At 36.2% G+C, this 17,312-nt stretch overlaps 1 protein-coding gene across 1 annotated transcript in view; it reads left to right on the top strand.

The window, feature by feature from the left end:
• Nucleotides 1–17,312, top strand: part of nbeab (neurobeachin b) — a 179,904-nt gene that overhangs the window by 23,102 nt on the left and 139,490 nt on the right. Inside the window, exons 2-8 of the mRNA XM_037980314.1 lie at nucleotides 6,903–7,134; nucleotides 7,727–7,827; nucleotides 8,072–8,167; nucleotides 9,100–9,221; nucleotides 10,833–10,959; nucleotides 13,471–13,590; nucleotides 14,663–14,809. Of these exons, the coding sequence (XP_037836242.1) occupies nucleotides 6,903–7,134; nucleotides 7,727–7,827; nucleotides 8,072–8,167; nucleotides 9,100–9,221; nucleotides 10,833–10,959; nucleotides 13,471–13,590; nucleotides 14,663–14,809 (945 nt within the window). The remainder of the gene's footprint in view (nucleotides 1–6,902; nucleotides 7,135–7,726; nucleotides 7,828–8,071; nucleotides 8,168–9,099; nucleotides 9,222–10,832; nucleotides 10,960–13,470; nucleotides 13,591–14,662; nucleotides 14,810–17,312) is intronic.

The raw sequence follows: 17,312 nt of genomic DNA, 5'->3' as shown, positions 1-17,312 counted from the left end.
CTGCAGTTGAAACTACAAAAAAAAAATTCTGTTTTCTTGACTCCATTCTCTTGACTGTTTGACAGTACAGCTTGTAAGTCTTATTTTCTGCCACAGCCCCTTTTTCAGCCACCTTCCACCCCTCTCTTAAGTGCACCAAGGCTCCCCCCACCCCCAACCCCAAAAGCAGTGAACTCTAAGACTTTTGTTGTGCTGTCAGCTGCGGTGTTAATACAATCTACTCAGAGAACGAATTGGCTCATGTTCCACTCTACAAGCCTTCAATCTCGAATAATGCAGCCCGCCTGTCTTTTCTTAGCTTCCTAATCTTAGGCCGGACTGCTGGACAGTTGAGATACAAAGGCTGATTGTCCTTTCTGATGGATATCAGTAGTTGTATCGAACAACTCAAGCCACACAGATTGGATATCAGCTCAGGTAAAGGAAGGACTTTATGACTAATGCTTAGTTAAATCATTTCACAATTTGTCACTTTATCCAAGAAAAATCTTCGTTTGCAGCTGCAAAAGTGTACTCGTCCTGATTTAAAAAAAAAAAAAAAAAAACATCTTCAGTTTTTGCTTAACCATTTAGAAAGTAGTTAGTTTTTCTTATTTAAAAACAAGAACAAATTTAAAAAAGAAAACACTGCCACAACAGCAGATTTATTTTTCTCTAATTTTGAATTGACACTGATATAAATCTGAATAAATTAATTCTCTTCCACAGGTAACAGTCTGTCACAATAAGAGTAATATTTCTTTCTTAGTTGAAGCATTGTTTTACAAAAGCAACACTGTCTTAAGTTGTTTTTTCTTTGTATTCTGAACTATTTTATTTCATGGAAAACAGACATATTTCAAAGCAAAAAAATTGGCCTATAAATGTCAGTAAATCAGACAATATGAGCAGTATGAGCAATAAATATTTTTTTTGTGAGATTAGGGGCCGCATGGTGGTACAGTGGTTGACACATCTGCATCATGACAAGAAAATTCTGAGTTCATTCTTCTTGAGTCTTCCTTTCTGCAGAAGGTTTGCATTTGATATCCGTGTTTGTGTGGGGTTTTGCTGGCTGCTTTGACTTTCTTCTGCAGTTTAAAGACTCATTGGATTAATTGGTGTTTCTAAATTGGCAGGAGGTGATGGTATGAATGAGCATGGTTACAAATCTCTGTGTTTGCCCTGCGATAAACTGGCGACGTGTTCAGTTTGTATTCCTCCAATATCATCTGTGATAATTTACACTACTCTGTGAGTTTCTATATGTAGGCAGTAGGTATAACAATAGGATGAAGGATTGATTAAAAAAAAACGAAAAGTAAAAAGACGAAGAAACACAACATAGCTTTGTTAACAGTATGCTTGCTGATGAGCTCCCTGTTTGACATGACTGATTATAAAACACTTTTCACTTCCAGCCTACTGGGGGCTTGTTAAACTCATCTGTATTCTGAAAGCATTACATGTTTCTGTGCAACATAAACACTGTCATCTTTAAATGTTTAACAGCATTATCATAAACAATACACCGTTGCTCCTGATGTCTCACTCACAGTCTGATCACATGCACAAAGTTATTAATTCAAGTCACATTTTGCCCACATATCCCAGTGCTTGCTGGTAGGTTATGCTAATCTCTATGGAAATGCAGTCAAACAGTGAACACTCCTGTCTTCTTTCTTTGAATCAGTTTACATCAGAATTTCAACCACATAATGTACGCACAGAGGCTGTAATTACTGCATGACATTAAAGTTTATATTGGTATGTGCTGTTTTCCAGTACACCTCTTCTGCATTCTGTTTTTAGGCTGCAAGAAAAGAAATGTTGATGCATTTGTCTATTGTCAGACATATGGATGTCAAATAGCCACACTCTGACTGCATGTGGCATATGATGTACCCAAAAATTCAGACATACCAGCTGGCTTCTGTCTGGGAGCTGCAGAGTTTTAGTTTCCAAGAGGAGATGCTCCAGGTGTCAGACAGAAGGCTGTGGACATAATGGGAGGTTGGGTATCCCATGTCCACTTACCTGTCTACTTTATTTTTTCTCTATCATGAACAATACTACACTTCTATATGTGATGAACACCTCTTTCTTTATTAGTTGGCAAGATGAAATATGATCTGTAACTTTATGGTGCATATGGCTGTGATTGATGTGACCTTGCAATGCAATGGTCTTGTTTGACATTGCTGGCATGGCAAAGGCAATGATCAAGCATGACATGACCTTTGCTTTTGTTGACAGGTTTGTAGATCATGGTGAAGTTAGGTGCTTTTATTAATAGCATTTAAATATACAATAGGCAAAATATATTGTCGGCTTATTTAAGCACTGTCCGTGAAAAGTCAAACAAATGTCTTATTTGTGCAAGTTTTTCATTGTTTGTGTCCTGAAAGGTTTTAAAATTTCTTTCCACAGCCCTCTTCTCTGGCTTGTCTTTGTTTCAAAATAAAAACAGAATTCCCTCAGGTCCACCCTGTGAAAAAAAAAGAGGAAATAAATAAATTGTTGCTTTTAATATAACTTTTTGCATAAGATTTCCTTTTTTTCATAGTGTGGAATTTTAAATTTTTGCTTTTTTCTTTTGATTATTTTTTACATAAAATTGTGGTGGGTCTCCAGTGTTTAATTTTTGCTTGTTTATTTTATTATTTTTGATCATATATTTTTAAAAAGAGAAGTTTTCATATTTTCTGTGACCTTTGATTTTTGGTCTATCTTTGCCTCATTTTTGCTAAAACTGTCTTTATGAACAGACTGTGAAGAAGATGCCACAATCATTTTATATTCCAAGTAGTTTATAAGGTTGTTTTCTTTTTCTGTGGAGCTCTGCTGCTGCAAAGCACTTGGCTGCAGAATCGTTATTTCATTATTTCAGAATGGTCATTTCATTATCTCTTCCTCTTTACTTCTTCGTACTACAAGTCCTGTATAATCATCTGACTTCTTTAGTGTCACAATAAGAGAAAACTACATACCTATTCTGGGGCTGAAAATGATTTTGTCCTTCAACTTTTCATAGTGATTTTGCAAGAATAATTTACCTAGTTATACTTGGATCGATGGAATTTTTGTTTGTTTTTGTCATTTAATTCTTTTATCAAATAGCAACTAGAAGCATATAAACATTTGTGGTTTCTGTTGTCTGGACATCATTGTTATATCTCAAAGCTTTTTTGTTCAAGGGTGTCAATAGAATATTTGTAGGCATCAGTGGATCGAATCCCAGCTACTTCATGAAGATGTAAAATATATTTTGGCTTATGGTATCTATCCATCCAGCCATCTATTTTCTGTTTCTGCTTTTTCCTTTCCAGGTCGAGGGGGAGCTGGCGCCTGTCTCCAGCGGTCATTGAATGAAAGGCTGGGTACAGCTTGGACAGATTACAAGTCCATCACTGGCCTTATTGTATAACTATCAGATTTTTAATTTTTTATATATATTTGTTTTACAATTTAGAGCACTTTTGAAATCATCAGTATGGACATCAAGATCTATGTTTTCCAACTACAACCTTTCTTTCTGTAATTTATTTAATATCAACAAGAGGATGTTCTTCTTCTAAACATCTGTTTCCAAGAGACTCCTTTATTGCTATGTTCCCACTACGCCAACAGTCTCTGCAAATAAGACATCACTTCCATTTATTTTTACCCAATTTAATGCCCACCATAGGCTCCTTTTGGAAACTATCTCAAGTCCTATCTTTGCTGATGGTCACCATGACGACAGCAAGCCTTCAACCGTGGCTTAATCAGAAGCAGTGGAAATTGGAGGGATTTTTGATGGCTTTAAGTCTGTGTCCTCCATGGCAATGACGCACAAAGGGGTTGCTGCTTGGGCTGGAGTGGGGGAACAGACTTAATTGATTCTTATAAACCTGCAGCAGTGTCCACTAGTCTAAATAAAATGCCCTACTGTACACTTTTCATACAATTTTTGATTTTACTATTCAGGAATATGTAGACCTGCTTTATTGTAGAATACATCATGGAGCCTATTTTATGTAGTTGCATATGTTAAAAATCTGCTTGCCACAACATTATTTTAGTTCATGAGTTCCTTTAATTATCTAGAAACTCAGAATTTTTATCAGTGTAAAAACAGATTGCCCCTGATTCTGCTCATTTAAATTTATTACAGGGTATGTAGCAGTGAAATTAATAGAATTTCAGCTGTTCATTGTACCTCCCCCCCCCCTTAGTGTTTCTATGCCTCAGATAAGCTTAGCTCTCTACAACTTAAGCATGTAATCAGGGATTTAATGTCTGTATTTACCTCTTGTAACATAATGGGTGAAAAATATTCTGGGTATGTGAATCTTCAATTATGCCACTACAAAGGATTGTGATATGCATGTGAATAATGTCACCAGTAACAATAGCAGTGAAGAAAGATTAGGTTTAGTCCAAAGCTTATGTCTCTCTTACAGTTCTTATGTGTTGAGAGATGTAAATGTCACAAGGGTAGCAACAAGAGAACCTTTTACATGCTACTGACAGAAGAACTTTTTACAGCCCGTGAAGCTGTAAAATGTCTCAGACACAACCACAAAATAAGAGCCATTACAATACAATGTTGTAGAAGGGTAAAAACCCTACAATGCACACGAATAGTGCTGTCACTTTAAACTCCTTAAAAGGGAACTTGACAGATGTTCTCTGGATTCAGCTGAGGGTTTTAAATTATGTTTTCTGTAATTAATTACAGTGACTTAAAACAAGTGTGTGTAGGTGTGTTTGACAAGCCAGTGGTGAATTATTTGTTGTAGCATTTGCAAAACATTTCAAATTAACTTGTTTTGGATTCATCTGTCTGAGCTACGATCAGCTGAAGCAGAATGTACTTTTCTAGTTTGTTCAGACCTCTAAACCTACCTTAGAATTTGATCGATAAATTTATGAATAGCTGTAAGCTTTTATTGTTATTGGCATTGGTGAAATGATTTCTTAGCTGTATTTTTTTTACAGAAATGATCGCACTGGAAAAACAAAAGAGGATATAGTTTATAATAAAACACTTAGCTGGCTGATTCTGAACACAGTGGCAGAAATAGGAAAATGAGAATCAGAAAAATCTTACAAAACAAAAAAAGCACTGTTATATCATTGTGAGCAAGTCTGAGATTGTTAACATACATTTTTTTCTCAGTGTCCCATAACTCAGTAGGTTGTAGTACTGTGTTTCTGTAGTTTAATTTCTGATATGATGGGCTTCAGGCTATGGTGCAGTTTCAGTTGAGAGTACATACAGTAGCTACTGCAAAAGCTTTGTGTTGAACATTCAAGTATAAATCAAGGTTAAGAGTTTGTGCCCTTATAAGCAGTGCTGCCTTTGTACTTATGTGCTGAAATGGTCTTTCATCAATGCATCAGATGCAGTTAGTGTCATCGATGGGGCTGTTTACTTAAACAATGCTCTTGCAGTCCATTATCCATTTTTTGTCCATAACGAATAAATGTATTTTATTGTAAAATTGAATTTATGGACACATTTTATTATAAGCTCCAACAACCATTTTGAATAACTAAGACATGCAGAATCATCATATATTATTAACAATTCAACCTGAATAAAAGTCATCATGCAGGTAATGTGCCCCGGACCTCTGGGGAATGGTCAGAGGTTTTAGTTCCAAACTGATAATGGTCTGCAAAATTTATTGTTTGGTCTGGGTCAGTGGACTGGCCTGGGGTGTGTCTTGCGGCCCTCTTTATCGTGTGTGGTCTGCTCCATAACTGGTAAATGGACTGTACTTATACACCTATAAGTACAGTCTTATATAATGTCTTTCTAGTCAACCAGGCTACTCAAAGCACTTTACAACACTATCTGTGCCCTTATTTGCCCATCCCCTCACACATTCGTACATCACTTTAATACATCTCTACAAAGCTAATTTGAATAAATCATTCTGTAGAGTCTAATCAGTGCTTTAGATCACACTCATAAACTGATGGGGCACATCAGAGGCTTTGAGGGATTCAGTGTCTTTCCCAGGGACACTTCGACATGTGTCTGCATACTGCCAGGAATCAAACTACTGACTCCCTGGTTGGAGGACGACTGCTCTAACCACTGAGGCCCAGCTGTGCCATAATAATACATAAAACCAAGTTTATTATTTTTATTAGTAGTACTAGTTGTTACACATAAAGACTATAACATGGGAAAACTGTTTTGCAAAATGAATTGCATATAAGAGCTATAGCAGTAGATTTGTATACCACACATTGAAAAACACAAAAGTTTTATTAAAATTATTTTTATCTTCATATTTGGTGCACCAGCCTAAAGACCTGATGATGAGGTTGAGGCAAAGCATGAGTTGTACTGCACTGGACTAGTCTCAGAGTACTTCGCACTGCTTTTGCTTTCACCTTGCTATTACCTGTCAGTCACAATAATGTGCTGTGGGGTTCCAGGCACATTTGCTGCCGCCTTGCTTTGATGCTCACCAGCAAGTTGTTTTCACTATGCTTTCATGTACACCGAGCACTTCTTTAGAGAGCTAATTTCATGCTTTTTGGTCTTGAAGAAGTGCAGTATTGATTGTTGTTTTCTGCTTTATCATTTGTATTTTAAATGGAAGCAAAGAAGCTATAATGACTTGATTCCATATTTTTTTAATTAACTACCAAAACTTTTAATGCCATAGAAGCTTAAATTCCTATCTAATCATTTTAAATAACAGATCACCAATTGTCTTACAACACCTTTAGAGCAATGAGCATTTTTTTTCAGAATATTATTTGTTAATTTCATTACTGAAATCAAGCTCAAACAGAAAAAAACCCTCATCCAGAAGCATTACAGAAGCATAATGCAGAATATAAATTAACCACTATGGGGCTTGGAAACAAATGACACAAATTTTGACATTTCCTACCTGTCTCACTTCATTTTGCAGTTGGTAGGTGGTGAATTTGACCTGGAGACAAACTTCATCATTCAAGATGCAGAAAGCATTGGCTGCATGTTGGAGCTACTGGAGCACTGTGATGTCACCTGCCAGGCTGAAATCTGGAGCATGTTCACGGCCATCCTTCGAAAAAGTGTTAGAAATCTACAAACAAGCACTGAAGTGGGACTCATTCAACAGGTGCTGCTCCGAATGAGCTTAGTGGATGACATGATTGCAGGTATGACAATGATGTGAACAGGCCTTTATTTAAAAATATATATATATATTTTAACTGTGTTAATTGGGATAGACATCTCAGGACATGAATTGGAATATAAATACATCATATTTAACATTCAGGATTTGTCCTGTGTAGTATACTTGTATATCTACTGATCATTGTGCATTTGTCTTCTAAAGTCAGAAAAATTTAACTGATTTTCTTTTTTCTTCAACTACATTATTTTATGTTACTTCAATTATGTTTGAAATTTGAATCAAAAATGCATTTCTCTGCAGTCGCTGTGCCTTTTAAGTAAAAGCTGTTTACCATATAGATATCACGTTGATTTAGTCACCCTCCAGCAGAAATGTTTGATATAATGGAATTTCACAGACAATGGGCTGCAAACTAAAGTGAAATCATATCTCAGAGGATGAGCAGAATGAGCACTTTTCCCCACGAGGATCTCCTGTGCAATATGGATGAGTTATGATATCTGTAAAATACAGCTGCATTTTATGATAGTCTCTGCTTTCCTCTTTTTTTCTTGTTTTTGTGTGCATTTGCTGGTGTGTTTCTGCCTGTGTGTGATGTCTTGTTCTGTAAGACTTGCTAGTGGAGATGTTGGGTGTACTAGCTAGCTACAGCATCACAGTGAAGGAACTGAAGCTGCTCTTCAGCATGCTACGAGGAGAAGGAGGCGTCTGGGTAAGTCCTTCTAGGATTGTGGGTTGTGGAAATAAGTCTGATTGTTTGACACTAGCAATTGAGTTGCTTCCAAAAATCTATTGACATAGATCTGTTTGGGGCTTGCTCACTAATTGACTAACTGCAGATTAAGTGTACAAAGTATCTGAAATGGTAGTAGTTGCAGAATAATCAGTCATGAGATTGACTCTCTTGTTCTTCTTCTTTTTCCTCCTTTTCTTTTTAAAATACTTCTCCTGTGTAGCCAAAGCATGCAGTAAAAATGTTGTCTGTGCTGAATCAGATGCCCCAGAAACATGGTCCAGATGTCTTCTTCAACTTTCCTGGTCGCAGCGCAGCAGTAAGTACTCATATGCATCTATTTTATAAATGTGTGTTCTGTTTCAAAAACTTCCCTTTGTTTTATTATCTCTGTTCATGTGTGCCAGCTTTGTAGTTGTTTTTTAGTCATAGCAGCTGGAAGGAGTTTCCAATTCTGTGTGTGAGAGGCCCAAATTGAGCTGATCTACAAACACATGACCAGAGCAGTATACCAGGAGCAGCATAAATCGGCTCAGTGTCACAAACATGTAGAGCTGTCAATAATCATGAACCTGTGATTTATCAGAGACCATTTCACCTGGTTTCTTCTAGCCACAACATATTTGTTTGAAACTGATCACTTGTTCAGATATATCAAATATGCTCTATAATTTAAAAATAAACAAATAGATTAACACATAGAGTAAATCAAGTGAACTGTCAATAAATGTCTTTTTTTTGTCTTTTTCTTGGAGTTTTGTGTAATGTTTGAGATTGTGGCAAATTTACTCAAATACTCAAACTGAAGTCAAAGACAAGTTTATTCTTAAAAGACTGAATGCTTTTCATAATTAATGTTTAATTTGTGAACAAAATATAATGTAATAAATCAGTGAAAAACACCATGTATTTATCAACATCTGATTAGTAGTTTTCATAAATCAGATGACTAGAATATATCTGAATAGGTCATGGATAAACAGAGTAAAAAATGCATGAATTTACATTGGGGTGTGTGCAGTCATAACCTGATGGCACAAAGACCTTTTAGATTTAGATCCTGTTCCACATTTTATTGTCCTATAAGTCTAAACACTTCGTTTGTGTACCTTGACTTAGGCAGATTTATGTGGTCCAGTTGTAAAATTTAACCTCTAAATACTCAGGTTTATTGTGTGGGGTTTTTAAACAGCTCTCTGTCCTGTGTTTTTAGATGATTCATTATATTTTCTTTTATCCTGTTTGTCCTAGGCAATTGCTTTACCTCCTATTGCTAAGTGGCCTTATCAGAATGGGTTTACATTCAACACCTGGTTCAGAATGGATCCGTTAAATAATATCAGTGTCGACAAGGACAAACCATATCTCTACTGGTGAGTGCTCACCGACATACATTTGTGCTCTATATTTTATGTAGTTGTTTTACCTTTTGTATTTGGTCCTGCAGAGGCCTGTAAAGCTAACAGCAGCTTTATTGACAAAGCACTATGCTGTCTGACACTCTGTGACTAACAGTGATTTTCTCATCTAGGCAGTTTATGACTGCATCTTGTTTTTCAAGGTTAAACTAGTTTTACAGACAACGTTTTTCACACAAACAACATTTATGTAATGTGTTTTGTGAAAGAGCTCAATTTTCCCAGATAATGCTATGAATTATAATGGAGAGAGAGGGGGGAAAAGGTGAGATTATTGAGATTAAAACTCATAGAAGCATGAATTACTGCCGTTGAAACACTGATTGCTGCGGGTGGAGACACTATGAAGGTATTAATTTAAATTTGAATAAGTGCCACAGAAGGCTCACATACCAGCTCCTGCTGGAGCTTGTGGGTAATTATTGCAAAAATCAATAACCTCAAAGTGCAGTGATGCTTGGCTGTTGCTCTTTCTGTTAAGACAGGAACTTTGAGGGTATGTCATAGAGTACAATTTATCATACAAAAGAGCTTAGGAAGAGAATGAAAAAGACTGGATAATAAAGATGGAAAGATACAATTGGCTGGCAGGAAAAAAAAACTAGTCTGTTGCTTATCTGCTGGCTGTCATCACTTTATGTGGATCTAAACGTTGGACTAGAATAATCTGCTCACTTTAGAAACCTGGTTGTCTTTCTGACGCGTAAGATCAAAAAGGAGCAAAGAAATATTGGCCAAGCTTAGATTTGGTATTCAAGTGGCAGCTCTTTCGTACTGACTGTCACAAGAAAGGGTGAGATATGCCAAGCTAATCCTGTTTATGCACTGCTCCGAGTGTCTTGCAGCTCAGTGGCAGGGCATGTAAACAACAAAAATGAATTGTGTTTTTGAGGCAGACCAAGCTTCTTCAGCGGAGTGTCAAAACTCTCCACTCCACCACATAAAAAAAACAGCATTTTACCTGCTTTTTTAAAGACACCTGTTTGTTTCAGGTGATTCCAGTGGGTAGTTGTAGATGGGGGCAGGCAGCTTTAGACCATAAAACAGTAGGATTAAATGAAGTTTGTGTCAATGGTGAGGAGAATTTCTGGTTTGAAATAGGAAAAAATTGAGAAGACACTTTCTGCACATTTTGAGCTGTTGAGGGTCTGTACATATTGAATGCAGTTAAAGTTTCTGTAGGCATTTTTCTTTTGTGGAGTCAAGACAATCAAAGCGATGATTGACACAGAAAGCATTACTGTGGTGTGGTCATTACCGAGGAACAATTGTTTCCATGCCTACAAAATTTGCATTTACTGTAGTCTCAACATTCATACATCTCAGCTGGTTGGTATAATTGTTCTCTAAAAAATCTTGTTGCCAACTTATTTCTCTGGCAAATTTCTTTGTGATTGCATATTGTAGGTTTTATTTGAGCCCATACATGTTACACAAAGATTTTTTTTTATTATTTCCCCCCTCTGTAATGTTATGTGAAAGTAGCATTAGTAAAAACTTACTCTTTAATTTTAGCTTTTCTTCTTGAGCATGAATACCTTTGGTTTAATCACTCTTTGTTTGCAGCTTTCGTACCAGCAAGGGCATTGGCTACTCTGCACATTTTGTTGGGAACTGTTTGGTTGTGACATCGCTCAAGTCTAAAGGAAAAGGTTTTCAGCATTGTGTGAAGTATGATTTTCAGCCCAGGAAGGTAAGTTCTGCTTAGGGGAATTTTGGGAAGATTTGAAAATTTAGATTAGATCATTAAATCATGAAACTCAGTATAATTTAAAAAAAGTATGCTAATGTTTTAAGGACTATGATTAGGCAAATCTTTTTTGCAGCTATTTGAACTGAAGTGACAGTTGTGTTTATAGCGGCTACTTGCAATGTAAAGAAGAAACATATCTGAACATCATTATGTCAATAGCTGGTGAATCTGTGAAATATGTGGCTTAAAATTTAATTTGAACTGCACAAGAATAATCTTGTCTTCAAATCACCCAGCGGTTTTTGTCACATTGACCCCTGTCTTGTTTTCTTGACCCATTTCTTTTTCTTCCTGTCTGTAGTTTGTGTATCTTGTGTATCTACACGCACAACTGAAGTGTTTAAAACCCAGTGAGAATTTTTCCACGTGTAAATGTAGATGAGAAAATGAAATCTAATTCAGCTTGGTGCATCTCTGCAGCATAGCTTTCCCAGCAGAGGTGAAAAACTAACTCGACGTGTGTGAGACAATTAGAGCCTTCACATAACACTTGAACAATTATTTGCCTCATTCCAAGAGTCACGGTGCAGGTATTGTCTTGTAGAATCTTTTCAGAGGTAAAGTGCATTAATTACCTCTTGAATTGATTTTCAGGTTCAGACATCAGTGGATTAGTGCAGCTCTAAAATATCTTCAGGTAGCTTTCACTCTTCTCTGCTGCAGTGAATCGTCTTTAAAGTGTCCTTACTTTTGGGTGCAGACATCTGAAATGAGACTGCTCACTGTGACCTTATTCAGGCAAGCCAATAAATAATGACCACTCAGTCACAAGAGAGTCACATGGTTTGGGGTATTAAACTTCAGTATTAAATAAAACGGATGTTACTTTTTACCAGTAGGAAAAGGTAGGCTTAATAAGCACTGATTAGAACAAAGAAGAAACACGTTTTCCCATTACATGTGAGAAATAAACATTCTTTTTTCAGCTGACACCCAGTTAATTTAGATTTTACCTGTGTTTGTTTTATAAAGTGCTTTAAATCATGAATAATTATATACTATATAAACTTCTGGACTTGACTTAGTTCCCTTTACAATTGAAAGCTAATGCCCTTGTCCACATGGGAGGAGCTTTTTGTGTATATGAAAAGGGTTTTTGTTTTGTTTTTTTAAACGGTTTTCAGCTTTGCATTGACACGGAAATGGAGTGGTGGTCCAAACAGTATCTTTAAGAAACTGGGTTCCAGAGTAAGAAAATCCTTAAACTCCAAACTTCTTTCCTCGTCTTTTTCTTCCTGCGTTTACAGTTTGGAGCTCCTGCTCCATGTATTTTTTCCTGTTTGGTGCATTTTTGTGGCAGTGAAACAAGGCCTCATACAGGTTTGGCAAAGTTACTGCAGCGGTTGGGTCATTTCTGTGTGAATGAGAACAGTTTTACAAATGGTGCTACGTTCATCAGGAAAAATATCATTTTGAAAGAAGATGAGTGGACAGGATCTAAATGTTCAGCCCAAGCTTTAAATTATTGCCTTAAGCTGTAAGGCTTATAGTGTTTAAAGAAAATCCTTAGGTTTCTATAAATTGCTGGATTTAAATGATACAACCCCCAGAAGCACAAAACATGTATATTTTAAATATACATAATATATTTAAGTTGACCTTTGGGCAAACAATCAGGATCATTTTTATGAAGTGAAATGCTGAGGCAAAATTGGTGCAACTGGATAGAAGCCTTTTTATCAGTTCTATAATATCATAGCAAATATGAGTAAAGATCTTTTCATTTTGACATAATTTCCAGAAAGTTAAACTTAATCAGTACAAAATTAAATTCAAGATCAGTGTGATCAGTATAATGTTTATCTTTATTTTCAAGTAATTTTGTGAATTTTGGGTTCTTTTCTTTGAACCAGCTGAAATTCTACATGCCGTCTGGGTTCTGCTGTTTTATGTTTGGCAACATTTGATCAAAATCTACTGACCTCTTAGTTCTGCTAATGTTTTCATTTCCCTTTGCTTTGATTTTATTCTGTAATTACCAGTTCTGTTAACAAACGTCCATTTTTATCCTGTCTCTTACTTTTCATCGTTTCTAAGCTTACTAATATTATTTTTGAAATTCACTTCTCTGACTATGGTTATCTCTTCAATCCTGAATAAGCCTGATGGGGATTTTTGTGAAGTGAAAAATGAGTTTCTGTGCCTCTAGATGGCCTTTCCTCTGATATATTATTCACTCTCTCATATTTTGTGTTTTAGGACATTAGTTATTGTAGCTCTGATGTTGCTTTTTATTAATATTGATGCTTGTCTGAATGTCTTGATTAAAACAAACAAACAAAAAAAGACAACTAATAATAAAAAGGTGATCTAATCTTTTAAGATGTTCCGTGAACCAAACTTGCCTGTATTAACTCAGTTTAATAAAAGAAAGGTAATGACCCGTTTTAATAATTAATTGGTTCTGTAACTCATTTCCTGAATCTTTTCAATCTCACTTCTCATCCTCAGTGGTACATGATCAGCATAGTTCACATTTACAGCCGCTGGAGGAACAGTGAAATCAGATGCTATGTAAATGGACAGCTCGTTTCTTACGGAGACATGGCATGGCACGTCAATACAAATGATGTAAGTTCTTTATCTTACTTTTGCAGCATTGAACTGGTTTTGATGTTTTTAGAACAGAACTGACTCAAGCTGCCACCCCCCCCCCCATTTCTAATACCTATACAACTTTAAAACATGCATTTTCAGTAATGCTAATGGAAACAAAACCAGTTTTATTTAACTGAATTTCACCTTTGAAATATAACAGGAAGTGCAGTCCTAATTTACATAAGGTTATACTGCTTTATATGTGGAGGTTGGATTTTTAAACACTTGAATCACAGTTGTACAGAGTGTAAATTGCTAAACTGCAGAGACTTTACTGATATGTGCACAGATTGTAGTTTCGACTTGCACTAGCAAAGATGAGATGCATCTTCAAAGAGTGCATGATCCTGTAGCTGTGCATCCAGTTGTTTGCTTCATGAAATATTCCTCCACATTTTTTGTGGATGTCTCTGTTTGTGGTGGTAGAGTTTTTGTAGAAAAATTGTCTTTCACACCAAACAAAATCTATTGTGAGGCCACATTATTTTGTACAATTTTTTTTTTTTATGTGTTGTTGGCCGACAGTAGAAAATAATTATTTCAACCAAGTAAAGGGGAAGCAAAAATAGATGGACTGAAGCTGCACATAATAATCATATCAAATTGTGGCCTAACAATTGCCTAGATAAGGATGTTTTTGGGTTTTTTTTTCAGATAACCGTTGCTGTGTACTCACTGATACAGTGCCACAAACAATAAGATAACCAATCAAGTGAACAGAAAATATTCTGAGCTGACAGCTAAATAAAGCTACAATACTGAATGTTTTTGGTAACACACTGTAAACGGGCTGTAAAACCTGTGGAATTGTATGTAGAGTTGAGACATACATCTGTTTTTTTTTGTTTGTTTTGTTTAGTTTTTAAAAAAAAGAAGAATATTCTAATATCTTAAGAGAATTTGAATGAATAATCTTCCATTTCCAGGTCGAATTCTGCACATTTACTACGTTTATATTTGCAAAGCACAACTGTTTGTTTTTTTTTTTTCCCCCCATTGAGTATAAAATGTTATAGTTTTTTTTCCCTCTCCATCTCTCCTCTAGAGTTATGATAAGTGCTTTCTTGGGTCTTCAGAGACAGCAGATGCTAACAGAGTATTCTGTGGACAGCTTGGAGCTGTCTACGTATTCAGTGAAGCCCTCAATCCTGCACAGATATTTGCAATTCATCAACTAGGACCAGGCTATAAGGTATGTGCTTGTGGGCAACTTAAATTAGATTACACATAAGGAGTCTGCATCACCTGTCCATTTGTGAAATCAATGAGCAGTGCCACTCTGCTGTATTTCCTTTGCCTTGTGTCTCCGTCCTGCTTTTCCTCCCGCAAAAACGGCTGCATAAATTACCCAATCCTTGGGAATAATAGCACAATACACAGAGGGAAGCAGCAAGGACTCTGAGGGTATCAAGTCCTGAGCCAATTTTTATCAGCTGCAGCAAGTGTAGCACTCTTGGGCTTTTTGACAAAGATCCAATCGAGAACAGGGATGTAAAAACATTCTGACCTGCCCAAAAAGAGGATTTAATTGTAGATGTTTATCATATGACAGCAAAGTTGTAGTTTGTTCAGTGTTTGGCATTTTTAAATTTAAATTAGCTTTTTTTTTTTTTTTACATTTGCTGCAGTATGTACCTGTTTATTCTAAAACACTTCTCTCTATTTCACACTTTTGTTTAACCACTTATACTCTCGAAGTGCTGCTGTTTCTTCACGGTGTCATGCCTTGCACTCTGTCACAAAAAGAACAGTGATGCACACTGGGAAATTGTCTCTGAATAAGATAAGTCTCAGGCAATTTGTAATTTCTGTAGCAATTTTATACTACGTAAATTTGTCATTTTTGTTTGTTTTTCAATTGTTTTTTATTTGTTGTATTTTACAGCAAAATCAGGCTTTTTGTGGCAGGAATAAGTGTCATCACAGATCATGTGAACCGAATCCCTCTCTGGTGCTTTGGATGCCTTGGGATTTCTAGGAGACTTTGTTTTCTCTTTTTGACTGAGTTGCAATTCCCTTTTAAAAAAAAACAAAACAAAAAAGTAGCATTAGTTTACTATTACATGGTGATAATTCTTAGACAATCATGACCATGGTCTGCAACTGATGTAAGTTTAAAAAACAGATTTTTTTTTTTTTATCAAACTAGGTTTAATGCTAAAATAAGAAAGTTCTTTAAAAATTCCTGACAATTTTATTTGAACTGAAGCATAGGTTTAAATGCAGAATATTGCAGCATTACATTCTTACTGTATGTTCCCAACTAATCTCAGCCATTGGAAAATTATCTACACTTATACATGCTTTATTTTCTGATCTATGGCAGCCTCCTCTGTTTGATGTTTGATAGGCTTTTCTTTGCTCACAGTGTTTTAGATGGAGGTGTAACTTCTGAGTTTTGAGGTTACTGCTGCCAAGGGTTACTATTTCCCCCCTCATGCTATGATTTATGGCTGTAAATCTGAAAAAGCTGTTAGTAGAATCTGGTCCACAGGCTCTTTTAAAATTGCTGCATGCAGAATTCTGCTCTGACCTGATATAGACTTGTGGTTATTTCATTTAAATTACCAACAAGCAACTTTTGCTCTAAATTCCTAACTTCATGACTGATATGAAACATTCTAGGAAATACAGAAATAGATTTATGGTATGCTGCTGGGTGTATAGACACTACGGTTGACAGAAGCTCACTAATATTTTCCTGTCATTCATTGCTGCTGTTTTATCACAGTCAGTAATCTTTGAATGCTTGGAAAAAAAATATTCACGAATCACCTTGCAATTTTGAGATTATTTTGTATGATATGTTGAATCTAATTAACAAGAAATGTAAAAAGCCTTCATTGCATGCATATTCTCATTAACTACATGTCTCCTTCTAGCTCTACCACCCATCAGCCAACATCCAGTGTCAGACTTACTGCCCACACCACATATTAGTCATTGATTTGAGGCGTCAAAGCAATTAAGCCATAACTTTACATCTTTTCATATGAAGCACTTAGAGTTATTTCTGTTCGTACCCTCGATCACTGCTACCATATGTGTGCTACATGAGGCAGATTAGCCCACTGAGTTTGTGCCAACACTGCTCTGCAGTTTGCACCACAGAGTGCCCTATGAGAGACTGAGGGACTTTCACAGTTCTGTTCCTTCTTTCAGTGAAATCAAACATTATCTTTGTGTTAAACGATACAGCTGATGAAAATCTCGGTCCTAACGAAAAACTGATCAAGACGCTTCGAAAATTTAATTACATTTGATTTTTCAAAAAATTTTCACACATAATGAAGAAACACTAAAATGAGTTGACTGTGTTGAAATTAGGTTTCTGACTGGGTGATGAGATCTTTTGCAGGACTACCTGTTCTTCTGATTATACTTATCGCTCACCGCCCTGAAATGTAATTGTTTGTGTGTGTTTGTCTGTTAGCAAAATTTCTCATGAACCACTAGACAAGTTTTAATGAAACTCTCAGAAAACAATATTTGGATGTACATCTACAATTGACACAGTGGCACAGTGGCATAGTGGTTAGAGCTGTTGCCTCCCAGCAAGAAGGTTGCAGGATCACTTCCCGGCCTGAGGCCTTTCTGGGTGGAGTTTGCATGTTCTCCCTGTGCACACGTGGGTTTACTCCGGGTACTCCGGTTTCCTCCCACAGACCAAAAACATGCATGTTAGGTTAATTGAT

The sequence above is a fragment of the Kryptolebias marmoratus genome, linkage group LG2 (assembly GCF_001649575.2).
Source record: "Kryptolebias marmoratus isolate JLee-2015 linkage group LG2, ASM164957v2, whole genome shotgun sequence".
Classification (NCBI taxonomy): Eukaryota; Metazoa; Chordata; class Actinopteri; order Cyprinodontiformes; family Rivulidae; genus Kryptolebias; species Kryptolebias marmoratus.
The sequence above is the reverse complement of the archived record's forward strand: the minus strand, read 5'-3'. Positions and strand labels throughout refer to the sequence as shown.